At 42.0% G+C, this 18,487-nt stretch overlaps 1 protein-coding gene across 4 annotated transcripts; it reads right to left on the bottom strand.

The window, feature by feature from the left end:
• Positions 1-24: 24 nt before the first annotated feature.
• wrap73 (WD repeat containing, antisense to TP73) lies at positions 25-18,133 on the bottom strand. Of its 4 annotated transcripts, none has more exons than XM_027011292.2 (13): positions 17,997-18,133; positions 17,212-17,322; positions 16,829-16,981; positions 16,192-16,308; positions 6,404-6,476; positions 5,456-5,559; positions 5,161-5,247; positions 4,742-4,876; positions 3,888-3,965; positions 3,604-3,706; positions 1,738-1,863; positions 1,097-1,288; positions 25-868 (listed from the first exon to the last, which is right to left on the bottom strand). In XM_027011292.2, the coding sequence occupies exons 2-13, from the start codon at positions 17,278-17,280 to the stop codon at positions 759-761; spliced, it is 1,347 nt and encodes a 448-aa protein (XP_026867093.1). In that variant the 5' UTR covers positions 17,281-17,322; positions 17,997-18,133; the 3' UTR covers positions 25-758. The 4 variants fall into 4 exon arrangements, with proteins under 4 accessions (XP_026867093.1, XP_026867092.1, XP_035392160.1 ...); XM_027011291.2 differs by having other exon boundaries at positions 17,212-17,306; XM_035536267.1 differs by lacking the exons at positions 16,829-16,981; positions 17,212-17,322; positions 17,997-18,133 and adding an exon at positions 7,523-8,346 and having other exon boundaries at positions 16,192-16,273.
• Between the last annotated feature and the right edge of the window lie 354 nt (positions 18,134-18,487).

The raw sequence follows: 18,487 nt of genomic DNA, 5'->3' as shown, positions 1-18,487 counted from the left end.
GGTTTCAAGCACACAGCAAGCAAATGTGGATTTATAGAAAACTTTATTAGAAAAATCTTAAATTTATTATAAAATGACCCAAAACTCTGAACTAACACTAACAGAAAAAGCTTCAAGCGTCCAGGACAGAATGTGGTTTTCGTTAAACATACACAAACACATTCACATTAAGAACAGTCTTGGTAAAGCCTGCCAGCTACATCAGCTCAAGTTGGCCAGTACAACCTCAGTGCAGGCTGGATTTAACCTTTTATGCCCCCATACCAGCTGGACTCTGCAGCCAGTTACTTGCACTAACTGGTTTTAATATGCTCTAGTCCAGCACAGTGCCAGTCAAGCAAAACACTCTACAAACACGTTGGTCTTAGTTTGTCAACACTGAGCATTTTAGATGACGGCTTTCATGGCAAAAGAAGAAAGGGTATGGGGGATTAAGACAATAAAACAATGGCACCTTCATTTTTCTCATTATCAGTTAAACTGGGGCTTTCAAAATTCTTCCCCTTATTAGCCCTTTTGATGTTGTATAAGCTAGACCTTAACCCTTTCTAGGATATGGTCATTGCCCTTATCATTTACCTGAGACCCGTTAAAAGTTTCTTTGCTGAAATTCTGATTTGATTTGAGCTGTTCCTACATCAGACTACTAGGGCAGAGTGACCTTTGGTCTTTCCGCACCATGCTTACAAGCCCAGCCCAGGGTAAGTGGGCAGGCCCGGGGCAGCTGGAGCACGGGTAGACTGGGGGGCTCGAGTCTCTTACTTCTCCTCATCAGTGGCCATGTAGCACAGACACAGCTGGTCTTTCCCAAGCAGGACCACCGAGTCACCACTGCAATGCCAGAACAGGGACTGCACCTGAAACCCCCCTGTGAAACAGAGCAGCGGCAGGGAAACAGGAGAGTGCCATGCCTATCTCATCCCAGTTACTTCTTGGAGTAGTACTACATAGCTACATGTGTCACAGTGGTTTCCATTGAATTATCTGACCCAACACAGTGGTGCAAAGGTATCTGAGTCTAGCCTTTAGTCCAGTCTCTACTAAGGCATTAAGGAATTACACTACATTCAACTATAAGCCAGATGTTGTCTTTTACCTTCCACTGGCACTTTCACAGACACGCAGCCAGCCGGGGACCACAGGTAGAGCTTGGTGTTTCCGGTACAGAGGGCCAAGCGGGGCCTGCGGGGGTCCCAGGCAAAGAAGCGTACGGGGGCGGTCTGCTCCAGCACGGCTGTCGGGCCCAGCCTCTGCATGTCCCACACCCACACGCTCTGGGGCATGCAGTCTGCGGCGAGTTTGGCACGGTGTTAGCGAGTACGCCCTCGGGCCAGAGGCCATCCTAGACATCCCAGCAGTGCCCCTGCTGTAAACTCCCGATTAACAGGCCCACATCTAGCTGGCTCCACTGAGCCACACAAGACGACACACTTGTCGGGGGAGTTTTGCCTAGGAAGAATAAGCTCAGTGTGTGGAATAAAGGGGAATTACACAGCGGCCACAGCAGCAAATGTATCCGCATGCCAGACTGTGGGGCTGCCTGTGCTTCTGCTCACGGCTGACAGAACAGCCAAATGGGACAGGGGTCACTGAACAGGATATGGGCACATCTTATTGCAAAGGGTCCTTCTGCTTTTTCTCCTTACTTCTGACCTAACCTATTTATAAATAAGTTTTATTTAACTATTAATAAATGCATCTTAATTCAGGAAATGATCATGATGATTAGATGCTTACCATTTTTTGTTGCAAGGTAGCGATTGTCCACACTGAAAGCAATGGCAGATATTCCAATTTTGGGATTGGCACGGTCTGGATCAGGCTTTACCACTGGCACCTGCACTGGTAATGGAGGAATCTCATCTGAAACGAGGCAACGATGTGAGGCTGAATCAAACTGAAAGGAAAAGCAAAGGGTCATTTGCTATAACTCAAGTTTCTCACACACACACACACACACACACACACACACACACACACGTGAAGTGAATATAATTTATTATCTCACTACAATGGCACCTGTCAAGGGGTGAGAAATTAGACAGCAAGTGAACAGTTAGTTCTTGAAGCTGATGTGTTGGAAGGAGGAAAAATTGGCAAGTATCAGGATCTGAGTGACTGACTGACTGACAAGGGCCAAATTGTGATGGATAGTCAACTGGGTCAGAGCATCTCCAAACAGCAGGTCCTGTGGGGTGTTCCCATTGTGGAGTATTCTTTATCTACTAAAAGTGGAAGAACAATCAATGATCTGGAAACATGGTTATGGTGTTCCAAGGCTCAATGACACCCATGTGGAGCGAAGGCTATTCCAGCTGGTCTGATCCCACAGAAGAGCTACTGTAGCACAAACTACTGAAAACAATGTCCAAAAGGTGTCAACACACAGAGCATCGCAGCTTCTTGCCCCTTGTTCACCAACGAAAGCGCCTACAATGGGAAAGTGGAGAACCAGAACTGGACCATGGAGCAATGGAAGAAGGCGACCTGGTCTAATGAATCATGTTTTCTTTTACGTCTTGTGGACACCTGGGATGCAAGTCGGCAGACGCAGTGTGATGCCCTGTTCCGTGATCTGCTGGGAAACCTTGGGTCCTGGCATTCGTGTGGATATTACTTGGACGTGTACCGCCTGCCTAAACATTGTTACAGACCAAGTACACTCCTCTGTGGCAACAGTATACCATAATGCAGTGGCCTCTTTTCAGGATAATGCCTGCTCTGTGTATGTATGTTTACTGATACATGTGCGCACACACACACCACACCCACACACACACCACACCCATACCCACACCCACACCCACACCCACACACTGAACGGCGTAAAACGCAGAGCAGTGGTATGAAATCTAAAATCACTGTAAACATTTGTCGCCAGCGAAGAGTCTATGAATTTGTGCCATGCAGAAGGCATCCAGAGAAAGTGTGACAGTCAGCGTGGGTGGTTTTATGTTTTCAAGAGTGGAGGAGACGGCTTAGGGATGGGGATGTCATGTGAAAACAAGCCGCTAAGCGCTATGTTTTCGTTGGTAAGATTTATTCAGGGGGCATTCGCAGAACTCAGCCAATCGTCTGCTTACAGAAATAGTTGATCATCCTTGCTGTGCGCTGGAATTCGAAATGGCCCTGTCACCATGCCCAGCCTCCAGGCAACGGTCTCCAGTGAGACAGCACTGTCTGCATAGCACGTAATATTAGCACACACACTTCCCCTGCATGCACGCACGCACACACACACACACACATACAAAGTGCACGCTGGTAGCCCACAACAGTGTGCCAGAATGGAGGCCACAGATTACAAAAATACAAACCAAGGCATAAGGTTACTTGGGGTGATATATAATAGGTCAATAATATAGAACGACTAACGAATAACAATTAATCTATTATTAAGCCAGCTGTCATTTTATTACTTCCAACTAAAGCATCTGAATTGATATGTGGGTATAATAAAATGTTTAAATGCAGGGCATGTATTGTATCCTGGGCATGTCATGGGCTCTTGCTAGTCTCTCTCCTCCTTTTCTCTCCCTATAATCAACCCAGGGCAGCACTGACAGGTGGTGTTTTTCAGGAACATCGTATAATGAGTCTTACATTTGCTCTGAATGTCAAAGAGGGAGCTTTCCATGGCGATCTGTTGAATGGACAGATCTTCCGTGGGAATGACAGGCCTTTTCTCCACCTCCTTAAACACCACCTGATACCAACCAGAAGAGCCAGCACTTTAGAGGGACATGTGTCACTTAGCAATGGATGCTGAAAAATGCAGGATCTGCAGTCTTCCTGCATAAACCATGCAAATGAATGACTGATCCTCTATCCTGCTTCAAGAAGGCACATGTGAAATAGTGGACAATAGTAAGAGAGGAACAGCCTACAGCTTTGGAGTTGGTGATGGTGGGGTGGTGCTCAAACTCGGTGAGTTTCTTCCAGGTGATGTGGTTGAGGATCCGAACCTAGTGGAGAACACCAGCACAGACATCACTGCTTCAGAGAATCTATATACACTATATGTGCAGACACACACCCACCTACCCACACATATACAGACCCAATTTATAGAAACATTTATTCATTGGAAAGCTTGTAGATGAACGGTTAAAGACTACACCATCTGTTGGCAGGCACAGTTTGTGGTACCCAAATGCTTCACCAATGGTCAGTCTTGTGCCAGTGGATCATGGTGGGCTGGATATTTTTGGGTAGTTCTCAGCCCAGCAGTGACAGTCATGTAAAAAGTCCATCAACACTGCTGTACCCCATACACTAATACCAGTACGATATTCACTACCATGCTTCTTCGATTTCAGTGTTAAGAATGTCCCAGCAAGCAGATAATATCTGATCAGCAGTGGAAGCTATGGTCCGAAACCGACCAGTGATGAACAGGCTAGAGGGGTGTTAGCAAATTGTGAACAGCGACTGATGTACTAGAGTGTGTAACTACACCTATAAAAATAACCTCTAATATGTATCAGCTTGCCTATGAGAGAAGGTACAATGTAGCTGTTTTTTATTAAAGTGATCCAATCAAACAAACAACAAACATTTGTGTTGCCGTTAGGGAGGGTATTAAGTCTAGTTAATGCAAACTAGGCTCAACCTGGAAAACAATTAAAACACAAACAAAAACATGGTATATATCACTGAAACAAAACAAGCTCATGTGGATGTGCCCACTTTGCCCATCTGAAGCGGAGAGCCGTTTGTGTTTTCCATAAAGAAGTCCTACCTTCTCATCGTAGCTGCCGATAGCCAGGAACTGGCTACTGGGACTCCAGGCAACTGATTTGATTCCCAGTGACCATTCATATGCGCTGTACGTGGACAACAAACGCCCGTCCAGGGAATACAGCAGCATCTTGTACTACAGACACAGACATTTGCATCTATGTGAAAAATACAAGAAGGTACAAATGTCTTCCAAATGTATGCACAGCTGTTTACGACTACTGACCTTACAAGATCAGTAGTTGTAAACACATTGTACTAAAATGTACTGTTGGTTGTTTTCTGTTCTTGGTTATAGTATACACATGATCACAGGTAGATCCGTGTTTTGTTTTTTTCCTTCTTGAATATAACTCAAATAATTACAAATATTACTATTTCCCACAAACTGATGTAGATACAGAGAAGACAAATGCTGACCTCGAGACAGGAGTCCCATGCCGCAAGCACACAGCCGTTAGGTGACCACTCCACACCTGCCAGATCCTGCGTGTCTGTCTCAAAATGCTGCAGACAAGCACACTGTTAAGCACACTTACTAACACCCCCCATTAATGAGCATCGTAACATTCTTCCAGTGCTATCTTCACCCTGAAACTAGTCCATGCCAGGTGACTGGAAGGTAGAAATCTAGGGCTCGCCCTTTACTGTCCTGAAGGCCCAGAATGTCAGGGCACGTGCCCCGGACTGGGTTAAAGCCAAGGGATTTTCTTACCCTAAGCAGATGCCAGTCGTCACACACAAATACGCTAATGTAATCTTTGCAGTCTCGTCGCTCTGCTAGTGCCATATAGCGCCCGTCAGCACTGAAGTCCATTCCTGAAACACCAGACAATGCATCAAAAGATTATTAAAAAATAAATATTTGGACAGAGTTTGGACATGCTGCTCCCACTTTCATTTCTGTTTGTTTTATATACACATATACTGTGTACAGACATAGTGTTTTTGCGCCATTATCCTGCTTTAGATTAACTGAATCTCAGGCTTCATGTTGAAAATCACATGCACAATCTACAAAAATGCAACCCACAGAAATAAATAATTAAAATTTCATAATTAAAAATGATTTAAAATATGACTTAAATAACTAATGCTTTATGTATAGTAAAAAAGCAGTAATGAGATCAGAATTCTTATTGTGGCACATATCTTAAAAAAAAAACCATGCCACCAATTTTCAGCATTATCTTTCAGTCATGTGATACAAGTAGTAGCCCTGTCTATGGCAGATGCAACAAAGCCCTTAAAATGGACCAGCCAGACTTTGAGCAGTGTGTTCCACGGTGTTAGGCCAGGAACACTAAAGCTAATGCAGCCTCTGCTGAACAGAGTCCAGTGCCCAGAACACATCACTGCCTGCTAAAGTGGACAGACTGGTTATGAGGACTCTGTGACATTTAGTGAAGAGGGCACACCAGCTGTCAGCAAAAGCTCATACTCTGCTACAGGGCCAGGGCCAAATGTAAGGTCACAGGTCAGCCACTGCTATGACTCACAAATGGGAGGGGTCACTGTGACCCTCTACTGAAGTTTCCACCTTAAACCTTTAACATTAATGTGCACATGCGCACACACACACACCCACATGCAGACAGTGGTTCAGCCAGGCTTTTGTGCTACACTACAATGTTTACACTAGTCCTCATTCACACTCACTCACCTTTCTGGCAGGCCTTAGGGTACTTGATGTAGGACACAGATTTGTTGCAAAGAGACCAGACAGTGACTCTCAGCTGTGAAGGTAAAGGCCAAACAAATACATTTTAAAAATAAGTAAATAAGTAAATAAATAAATAAATAAATATTTAAAAAGCAGGAAAACAAACAATCTGTATTCTCTCTCAACTTTCACCAAAACGCTTCAAACACAAAACATTGACAAGGCTTAGATGACAATTATGAATTGGTATCCTAGATGACACCAAACGATGGACGTATTCACATAGACATTATGTATAATCGTGTGTAATTATGTAAAAACATTAGGCCAAGCAGGATCATTTTTCAAGATCATGCAACTCACAACGAAGACATAATGGAAAACATGGCATTATCTTAGTTTAAACATGGCTCAGTGAGAAGTGATTAATGCAATACTATTAACAACCCCATTATTAATGCTGCCAATAAAACTAAAGGAGAGGTGCAAGAAAAGCGCTCTCATCAATTACTCCAATACCATTCTTCCCATTCTGTGACCTGAACAGCAAAAGCCCATAGAGAAGTATTAAGGATCCAGCTGCGATCCTGAGGAAAGCCAGGAGGAATGAAGTGATGAGGATATGAAGGAAAGCCTTTGTGGATTAATGGCACAGGAGAGCCAGGCCAGGGGCAAGGCTAGATGTCCCTCAACACAGGGCATACGAGCTGGCACTGAACGTTAACCCATTGTTATTAATTACAGTGTTCTTAGAAACCCAAATATTATTACATACTTACAAATATTAAATGTCATGCTAATCCACAAGTGTTAGGCCTACTTCAAATCAGAATAAAGAGTAAGTGGTCTGCTGGAAGCTGTCACTATATGGAATCCCAGGGGGATGCAGGATATTCATTACTGCTAGAAGAGAACCGAAAAATGACAAGGACACACAAAAACTTGACAAAAGACAAAAGAAGTGTTAGTGTCACTGGGTTTTACAGAGCTTCACAGACAGGGCAGCATGCCAAAGGATGGATGCACAGGTTTAGAAACACTAAAAATAACATGCAGTATCTTGTCCTCAAACAGATACTTGGTCTACCAGACACTTTAAGTAACGAGAGTCTGCAGTACCAGCGGCAAAACATGAAAGTGTCCACTGGTTGACTGCAGGGAAGCTGAGAAGAAGAAGAAAAAAAAAGTGTGTGTTAAAACTGTGATCATCAGAGCATGAACTAGGGCCTGCTTCTCTCAGAAATTAGTTCAATCACCCTGAATGCTGATGTGATGGGTCACACAAGCTACAAACATAAACCTTCAAATTACAGAACCATCTGTGCCTTCACAGAAACACTGACAGCATATAGCAACATGAAATGACAGTTGTGAATAACTTTGGACATTGGAAAAGAACCCAATTAATTAATTTAAATAAAATGTTATTTAAGTTCAATAACCACTGTCACAGCCAATTATAGATGTCACCTCTTATTCATGGGAATATACTTTGATATACCCCAAATGATCCGATAATGTATCATGAGAGAAGTAGTAGTGACCCTCACACACTAGATTCTAGATTCTACCCCAAAATATGAAGACTAGGGCCAGCTAGCACAGGCACGACCCAACCATGAACCATGACTGTGATCGGGAGGAAAACTCGGCTTACCTTAGTATAACCATAGCCTTAGGTCAAAAATGTCTGGATGGACTGCATGCCCAAGTAATGAGGACATGGCTCACAGTGCTGCACAGTACAGTGAACTGAACTAGCCACTGTTCAACATGGAGAATACCTGGAAACAGCAATCCCAGCTGTCTTCTGTGGTATGGCTTGTCATCAAGTTAAAAAAAGCAAGCAAATAAACAAAACTGTGACTGAAGAGAGTCCTTTTCAGAGATGGAGAAAGCATCATGAAGGGTTTCAAATGATGATTTCAAGATGTTTTTTTCCCCTGGCAGAAGAGAGAATTTAGTTTAAATGTTATTTAATTAAATGTTAGCTAGCTAGCTTGCTACCCAAAAATATCAAGCCAGATTCCCCTACTGTTGTCTTAGTTAGCTAGGTATTGAGGACGCTTGCTTACTACAGTTACAGGGCTTTCCCCTAGATAAATTTGGACAACTAACTATACTATATGGCTAGAAGTATGTGGACATCCCTGAGGTGTTTCAGCCACACCCACTGCAAACAGGTGTATAAACTGAAGCACATAGGCAGAGAATCTTTTGGCAATATAATGGGAAGATCTGTGATTTTAAATGTGGAGCCATCACAGAGTGCCACCTTTGCCACAAGTCAGTTCTTGACATTTCTGTCCTGCTAGAGCTGCCCCAGTCAACTATAAGCGCTGTAATTACTGTGAAACGTAAGCAACCAGGACCAACAACAGCTGCCACAAAGCTGCAGACCATGGACCTTCACAAAGCGACTCCATCTTAATGCCCACGGTTTTGGAATCGGATGTCCAACAAGCTAGAATATTGTGTATATATATGTGTATGTGTATATATGTGTGTGTATATATATATATATATATATATATATATATATATATATATATATATATATATATATATATATATATATAAATGGTTAGATGTCCACATGAGTGTTCCTACATGAGTTGGTTATTTATATGCTTCCACCAAAAATGTCCAAATCTCCAAACTCGCATAGTACTGCTTTAACTTTAGTGCAGTCCTTGTAGCCACAACAGCCAGTAACCAGACACTAATGAAATGTAACATTAGCCAGGTCTTCTGCTAAGCAGTGACGCATTAAGTAAATCAGTCAATTGGTATAAATGTGTCCCACCAAGTATGAATGGAGTGCAGGAGAATGGAGTGCAAAGCCCTCAAATGCTTTTTGAAGCCCATTTACTTAATCTGGAGTGTACCCCTCTCCTACAAAGCTTCTTGGCATACTATGAAACACTAAACTAAACTTGTCTAATGACCAAGAGCTTCACGTGGCTTCATGAGAGCAGTTTGGCTTCCCAAAAGTGGCAGAATCTCATGTGTACAAGCCTAAAGCCATAATGATAACTGTGCAGCCTTCAAAGCCTTGCCTCCATGCCTGTGCTTACGTTGTGCATGAGCACAGAGGTATCTTGACACCAGCTATCGAGCTACTACACTTCCCCGTTCTCAGTAAGTGCTATTATATCTAAATAACCATGAATCTTCTGTAAGCATCTGCATGTTGGTACAGACCTAAATGCTTACAACAGGGTTTTTTTTTTTTCCCATGCTCCCCTGCTGTTCTCCGTGCTGAGCTCAAGGCCTGGATGGACACCTGATGAGCATCAGCTGCGCTCTCTCCCATGGCGATCTGTCCTCACCCCTGGATGGACTGAGCCAGGCCCTAGTGCTGTGTCTCACCAACACCTCCAAACATCACCTCTCTCCACCCCAGCTCTGTGGACTGCCGCATCAGGGGATGTCCCCTCCCATCACGGCCGGCGGGACAGGGCTGCCCGGTATAGCTGAAACCTTAGACTGTGCAGACAGTGGAGGAGTAGGTGGAAGATGTTTCTCTGCGTGTTGCCATGCACGCCTTTGGCATGAGGGAGCTGGTGAGGCTTGTGCCTTCATCCGTGCAGTGTGCCAAATGAGGCAGCCGCGCATCAACACTGAGAGTCTGAAGCCACAGAAGAACATTCAGTACCACGACAGCTGCAGCACCCAGTTATTAGTAAAACAAGACCACAGCATTAAGGTCAAACCCAGTGTCAACTGCTATTGATCAATATGGCTGTAAGTAGAAAGTACAGTCCAACTATAGAAGATAAAAAGTAAAGTGATGGAATGATGCAGCTCTTAACTGATCATTTTTTAAGGCACACACTGTAAAACATATACAGAAATCAAATGAATCAATATGATTAATGTTTGGAAAAACCCCTTTGTATGCTAGAAGCTTGAGTGACAACTCAAAGAATCTTTACATAGACCTGTCTGTCGGCAGAAGATTAGGTCAGGGCATTCCACATCAGAAACCATTTTTAAAACGTTCCAGTCCCAATTCTCCTGTTACAGACCCGATTCATGACTGCATCTGATACAGGCGGCCAGCCGTGCTGAGGGGGCGGGAGATACCATCGTTAAACTGTCGCGGCTGCCTAGGCCAGCAGATTTCTGATAGTTCACCATCAAAATGCTAAGCATTAGCCACAGCCCGAAGGACCCCGGCTGGCGGGCATTGTTGGTAGGATCCCAAACAATGTTGGACCATTTGAATAGTGCAGTATTCACCGCTGGCCTTGAGTTTCTTCTTTCCTGAGCCACTTATCAGCACTCAGCAAACACATGGATTAATCGTAACACCTGGAACAAAGTGTGAGCTCCATCCTAATCATGCTGGTGCCTTCAAGCTGAGATGGAGCTGTTCCAAAGTAACTCCAGCTGGGCTTCCACCATTTGCACCATGAAGAAAATGCCAGGCCTACTTTTATAGACTATACACTTTGGCAGGCTGAAGACTTTTTGATTGACACAGCATGTTGTCTTGGCTCAGATTCCCATCAGATCATGGAAAAAAAAAAAAAAAAAAAAAAGCAGTCAGCTTTAATCATAAATTACGATTTTGTTCTAATAACCAATCTTGTCCTTATGCTTAGGCTCTATAACTGTGTAGAGTTTTCTTCTTGGCTGACACCTATAGCCAACCACCTTTTAGACTGAAAATGTTTCAGAACTAACTGTAAATTACTACTGGAGTTTGCAATTAACAAATTATTATTAATAAAATATTACATTCCATTTTGTTGATTACCTGTTGCCTACTTTAAAAAGGCAGGACAAGGCAAGGTAGGTTTATTTATATTTCAGACAAAAGGCAATTAAAGTAATTTACAAATTAAAGCATACAAATATTTTATTTAATTAGAAAATTTAAGAAGCATTATGAAATAATGAAATTAAAAATATTTTATCACATTATATTACAAATATTTGATGATAGCAGGCTGTTTTCCTGCTTATTTTATTATAATTAATGAAGGTGAGAATTTAACCTAGTAGAACACAGATTTCCAATTATGCTTTTAGGTCTTAGAATCACAGATTAAAGATGTACACTAATTTGTTTCTCATTGCTCCCAAACACCATAACCACCGTTTTGTCACTATGTAACTAAGGAAACTTTGCCTTATCCAGTTATTTATATTCTCCTAACATAGACCGTGTGAGAGCTACCCTGAGCTACAAGCATCAGGCGGCATTTACATGTTACCTACATAACTGGTGGGAGCTGAACCATTTGAGGACTGCTCCTCTTATGTCTTCTGTGATCTATAGCATCATATGCAGCACTAAGATCTGTTAACACCAGAAGTGACATTTTACCAGAGAAGGTATTCAGGCATATGTTATTTAATACCTTTGTAAAAGGTAGGCCCAATACTATGGTGAGGTCACAGCCTTGACTAATTTTTTTTTCTTTTTCTTTTTCTTTTCCAAGAGATGAGACTATGTATCCCTGTTTAATTCAAAGTTAAAAGAAGTCTTTGTTTATAGATGTCAGTGTACCTGAAATTTGTTTTTTCTCCACTTACACTCAGCTTTCCTGCACTTTCTTTTTAGGATTTGTACTGTCATTTCTCCACAGAGCTTTCTCTTTGACTGAAGTCTTCTTGGTCTTTACCAGTGCATCACCATCTATGGCCTTCATTCATTTTAAGATGAAACGATCCACGATTACATTATCAGTGTCTGCATGTATGGGTGGAGACATAACTATTGCCTCCATAAACTGATCATTTTTATGTACTTTTTTAAAAAACAAGCTGTTTTGAGTACTCAAAGAAACCATTCGTATTCATTCATTCATTCATTCATTCATTTTCTAAACTTGTTTAATCCAATCATGGCAGTCCTTTATAGGGCACACGTGCACACACACAGCCACTCACTCACAGTGGGCTAATTCAGAGATGCCAATCGACCCAACACACGTCTTTGGAATGTAGGGGGAAACCGGAGCACCCAGAGGAAACCCACGCATACACTGGGAGAGCAAACCACACAGGCACACAAGGCCACCATCACACACCCAGGTCACTGCAGCTGTGAGGCTCGAAGGAATCAATACATTTTAAAAGGATCAGAAATCCTTAACAATAATGTTAAAAGTCTTAAGGTCCTTACTAAACCAAATCCAGCCCAAAACGTATGTAGGCTTACTTATATGTTGAGACCAAAAGGATCAAATAAAGGTGGCATTACTATCCTTAACATTCACTTAGATAATGCCAATGTCACCACTTATGATGAACCACCTGAGAAAACTCGTAGTACTTCAAGTCATCAATGAACTTTGCACAGTATTTCAGGTCTGTAAATTGTTAAAAATAAAATTCTGGAGCACATTTCAGTATATAACAGAGCCACTCAAAAGAAAGTTGCAAAGACCTTCTGCATGAGAATGCTTCTGTAGAAAACAGCCACTACACCTCCATACTTCTGTAAGACACATTGCATCTAGTTTGTATAACTGTATGAAAGCATTTACAAAGAAAGATTTGTTGCACAGAAATCTGATGTTAAGAGCTACCTTTGTTCTGGTAACAGAAGATCCTTTGTCAACCTGAGTTTGGTGTGCTACACATCAGAGTAGACAGCGTTACTAGTTGAAACTGTCTTATATATTCCTAATTAAAACAACAGCATACAAACACTACTAATTAAACAAGCAGCACCTCATGGATGCTCTTACAAAATTTCCATTGTTTTCTACACTTTCCAACTCTAATGTTGTAATGAACTTTTTGTTATCTGTTCAGGCACAAAAGGCACTTTTTCAATAACTAACCAAATGACCTACTGATGAAATTTCTTTGTCATAGTCACAGTACTGTTAAAAATAATTGCAATAACCTTTGTAAGAATCAGACCACCCTATGCAATGTACTGGAAGAAGTAGAGGCACTCAACCTAAGCCTTTCACCCTAGCTCATGTAGAGGGACAGCTTCCTATCGTGCATCACTGTGGTGGAACCAGGATGACAATATCTACTGCTCAGAACTAAGGCACATTATATGCATCACATCAGAGTAGTATATCTGGACTGCTCTGAGTCTGAGTGTTAAAAATCCATTATTCCAGTCAATGTAGAGCTCCTTTCTCAGAAAACACCATGGCCCCAGTATTCAAAAGTAATCTAATACAATTTTCTCTATCTGTTTGAATAAAATCTTGAAAACGGGTTGTTCAAAAAGGGGGGGGGGGGGGCGGGAATTGTGAAATATCAGATTAGCTGACATAATACAGTATTGGTTTTGATCAAACCCTCAGTACATGTTGATCAAACTAGGATTGGGAAAGGGATGCCTTTAATCAGAAAAAATTATCTGGATTATCCTGATCCCATCAGGAGGGTGAATTCAGGGTGGCCTGCAGGAACAGAATGTAATAAAACTTTTAAATTGGTCAAACAATACAAAATGTATTATGTAGTACATATACACTCCAGGACAAAAAAGTGCCAAACCCAAATAAGCTTTTAACAGTCTCAACAAAAAATAACTGGATTTTTTAAAAAAACAAAAAAACACACACCTTAGGCATGCTTTGAATGGTATTTTATATAAATTGTAAAAAATCTTTCTGATTTTATATTTTGTACAAGACAATGCAAGTGTACATTTGTATGAGATTATGTAAGGGAATTTCCCTGCTTCCAGCTTGTCACCTCAACAGTTCACTGTAGCAAAGAGCAGTAACAAGCAAACAGTGGCCCAGGTCTCAGGAGAACAGTGATTTAGTTCTTGTTCATTTTCTGACCAGTGATTTGATGATTTGGGATCACTGGGTTTGGCTCCCCTTTTTTGCCCAGGCATGTACATTTGTTTGTTGTCATTTGGTTTTTGTGAATCAGATGAGGGGTCTGAATGTTTAACAGAAACAGGAAATGGAAGGGGACCTTTGTGTTATTGTATTGTGATGTTTTCTGTCTCTTCAAATAAAAACACTTAAAAGTGACCCCATTTTGGCTGTTTTACATTCTTTACATTTAAGAGCACAGGTAATCCAGATTTGGTAATCTTGAAGTCTGCAACTGGATCAGGGTGCTCCAATCCAAAAAACAGAACCAGAAAAAAAACATAGTAAAAACCAGTAAACTGGATTCCTGGATAGCAAAACATGGGATTTCCAATGTGGATAATTCTGATCCAGATGAAACTTTTTAACAACTGTACACATTTGATTAATTTCTCTGCAGAGGAGATTCCATGGCTGCCATAGAAGTAACAGATTTTCAGTAATCTTTACAGATAGCTGTGGAATTGCTCCCGTGAGCCTAGCCTCCTATGAGTGAACATATACACAGAGATTATTATAATCCAACTGCTACCACAGTGCTGTCAGATGCAATCACACACAAAATTGTGGCGATGTATCCCCATCGGCCCATGGATAAACTGCCCGAAAGAGAGCAGAGAACACACACAGGGTGTAACAACACCAGGCAGCTGTTCCTAAACAAGTTAAATTAGCACCCTGTTTATGGGTATCGTGAAACCAAAAGTCTTGACACGCACACCAGATCAGGCAAACCTTAATGAATTCTTGTCCAGGGTGAAGGTGATGACTGAACTCTAAACCTCTCACTTACGGACAAACAGTCCCAACACCGCAATGTGATTTTCATTAACAGGTTCTCCATTTACACAGGAGCTTCCCAATGCCCCAACACAGCCTAATGTATTCCAGTCCAATAACTTGCAATCACCAGCCAATACCAATTCAGCACTGGTGATTCCACCCATTTAAAACAAGCACAAAACATCCTTACAGTTTACCCAAGCAAGTAAATGGACACGCTATGCGGAAGAAGAAGGACAGCGTCTCTGTGCGATTGCTCGCGGGTGAGAGACGCGAGCCCTGGAGGAGGAATGCCACAGGCGAGTAGACACCACGTCAGCCCCCCCATTCCCAGACACAGCTGCTCTCCATCTCAGCACCTGTCAGTGAGTCTCGGAGTCAAGTTCAGGCAGCAGCCGGCTCCTGACCTGGCGTTCAGCCCGAAAGTAACCCGAAAGGGCAGAAGCCGAAGAATGGGAAGCAAGAGATGGAGATGGAAGGAGAGATGAAGCACAGGAGAGAGCACTTTTGAGCTTTATTCTGAAAAACCCACACAGCCTTTTTCTCTTTTGTGGACAGTTCATAAAACACTCTGACTCAGCATAACCTTCCAACTTGTACTATATTTAACCTTGTGTGCATTCAGGGAGTAATCCTACCACTTCACCAAACAGCAGAGGAGCAAAGGTTAAGTAAAAGAAACCTGAGGGTAAATTCAATTTAAAGTCAATTAAAACAGTCATTTTGGACTGCTAAGTATAATATAAAAGACATTATAAAGTTTTTGAATTTTTGGGGGTAATTATGAAGCACACCATTAAATAATGCTTTTAGAGATTTAATCTCATATTTTAAAATGGGGTTTTTTGTTGTCTTGTTTGGGTGTTTATGTTTCTGGCTGATTCTGTTAAGACTGCTTTGCAGGTCTTCCCCAGGAACCAGAATGGCTCACATCACCCAGAGGTAAATAACCCTTACATGTAATACTGCAGTGATTAGTGCAGGTTTGCCTCATTCACCTGCTTGTAAATTGTCATGCTGTAGTGAACTCTATCCAGGCTCTGCACATATTTCAGGGCTCTGTGTCCTGCGAGAGGTTATTTGAGGGATTAAGCCCTGGTCCACCCGACTCCCTGCTATTTTCAGGTTCTTAGTTACGGGCAGCAACAGTTGACACAGCGCGGGATGGCCTCCTCCTGACTTCACACTTACATGGAACTCTGTGGTGTTGAGAATGTGACGTCCGTCTGGACTCCAGCGTGAGGAGACTAGTCCGATTGAGCCCTCGTCTATCTTACAGTGCCAGTCTGGCTGCTCTAGAGACCACACCTGCAGAACAGAGAGAGAGAAAACGAGAGCAAGAGAGAGAGCAATGCACACAGGCACACGCATACACAAACACATTCGCCAGTAAGAATCCTTCTGTTCCCAAGTTCCACGTCACCTGCCCTCTATTGTTTGGAACAAAATGAAGGACTGGCACTGGCTACCTCTGCAAAGGTAAGACATTGGTTTGTTTGTCTGAAAAAACAACACTGGGCTGACTTACATTTTTGGAGTTTTCACATTAATTTAAGCCTTCAAAGTAAATACAGACACACTGAACCAACTGCAGCAGGGAAGTGATTTAATGCTTTAAATCAATTTGATACAAGGCATTAATATGGTATTAATGACATTTCCAATGTAGAACAAAAACAATCTGGTAGAAAAGCAGTTCCAGAAAATAATTCATAATTATTTCAGAATTTAATTGACTAACTTAATTGGCTGACTGAGTCCAGTCTACCTAGTGACTTCCCACTATAAGATGGAGAATGTGCAGGAGGCGGTGCACGGATCTGAATACCTGTACCAGTCCTCTTTTGTACATGGCACAGAGGATGAAGAGTGAATCTGAAGACCACTCCATGCTGGCCACCTGGTCCAGGCAGGTGTACAGCTGCAAGATCTGCAGTGTGTTGACATCACGCACCACCAATCTGTACTGAACACAGGTAGCCTAGAAGGCAAGAGAGGGGTATTACTGAAACAGTGACCCACCTCAGTCGCTTCCGCTGCTCAGAGGGGTTTCAGCTCTGTTCAGCATGTAACAATTCTGCGTATTCTATACATTTTACCCAGCAGTGGTTAAAGTATAGTTTGTGTTGCATTTTTGTTTTTTAATTATAATTTTATATTTTCTGGGATGTTTAAGTAGCATAAAATGAATGGTTAGATTTTATTTCGTACCAAATATTTTCCATCCGGTGAAACTTTGCACAGCTGGTTGGACTGCTTGAAGACCTCTGAGAAATTCATGCCACAGCACCCCTTGGTATCCGTTGCTGTGATTGTCAAAGACTAAGAATTATGTTATTAATAAAATATTTATTTTATTAATAGCATATCTACCGACAGATACTGCTTAGAATAACAAAAACTTATTTGTTCAGTCTTCCGACAAGTCCAACTGAAACGGCAGAAAAACACCCAAGTTGTGCTTGGACGCCCCTGAAGTAACGCTAGTTGTCTGATCCAACACATGATGGCGCCACTTTAACTTTACCGAAGTAGACGCTTTTTTCCTGTCATGCCTTCCAAACCCCATTTCTTTCGTGCTTTTGGCAAGTGTTTAACGGAGGTTTGATGGACTTTTTGCACTTTAGACAATAATTAGCTTACTAGTTAAAGGCATACCGTCTTCTTTAGTAAAAGCTACCAAAAAGCGCTCAAATTTACATCTTATGGCTAAGCCAGCCAGCATCACTGGTCCAGTAGACCCTCACCACCTCCACCAGTAAGCTAGGATAGCTAGGATACCTGCTGGTGGTTAGTTAGACTGCTCATTCAGGGGTGCACTTACCAGCCACCTCCATCCATAGCTACTAAGCCAGCTCACCTAAGTGCCGTTATCAGATTTCATATCCTAGCTAACGTTAGAATTCATGGCTAGCTAAATAACCAAATGAACTAAGTGGCCAACAATCTAACAACTTAAAATTGTTCACGTTATACATATTTTTCTTGCATTTTACCTTATTATGCTGGAATAGCTGATTCTGCCGTGAAGTTTTGCGTTGTAAACGTTTGTTTTCTTCGACTAAACTATTATTCGACGTCAAACCGTTTGCCACTTGACGGTTAGGACGGTTATCGCTGCTGCTGCTGCTGCTTCTTCTTCTGTGGATTGTTGTGGAAATTAGTCGCGTGCAGGAAACGTCATAGATTTGTGTCGACTACAACCAATCAGCGTTGTCCGCCTGCATCCCGGGTATTGTAGTTCGGGAGGTCAATTTTGCGAACGCCGAGTTTTATCTTTAATTTCTAGTTCATTTAAATGGGACGTTTAAATAGTCTCTCAACATTTTCATCGTAATTAACATCACAAAGCAGCACTATTTACGATGATCATTTTTTGGAATGTAACTCCGGAGCCAAATAAGGCAATACCTTATATAAAAAAAACCGTATGTTCCTTTACTGTGATCGCATCTGGCCGAAAATTGATCTGATTCATACATTTAAA

Source organism: Electrophorus electricus, chromosome 18, assembly GCF_013358815.1.
Source record: "Electrophorus electricus isolate fEleEle1 chromosome 18, fEleEle1.pri, whole genome shotgun sequence".
NCBI lineage: Eukaryota > Metazoa > Chordata > Actinopteri > Gymnotiformes > Gymnotidae > Electrophorus > Electrophorus electricus.
This window is presented reverse-complemented; position numbering and strand designations above follow the sequence as displayed.

Excerpts from the sequence above, each read along its gene's own strand:
- wrap73 (XM_027011292.2), bottom strand. The coding sequence starts at position 17,280 with ATGAATTTCTCAGAGGTCTTCAAGCAGTCCAACCAGCTGTGCAAAGTT. Across the intron at positions 3,966-4,741 it reads TCGGCAGCTACGATGAGAAG|GTTCGGATCCTCAACCACAT; the intron begins GTAGGACTTCTT and ends GTTCTCCACTAG. Across the intron at positions 869-1,096 it reads TGTGAAAGTGCCAGTGGAAG|GGGGGTTTCAGGTGCAGTCC; the intron begins GTAAAAGACAAC and ends TCTGTTTCACAG.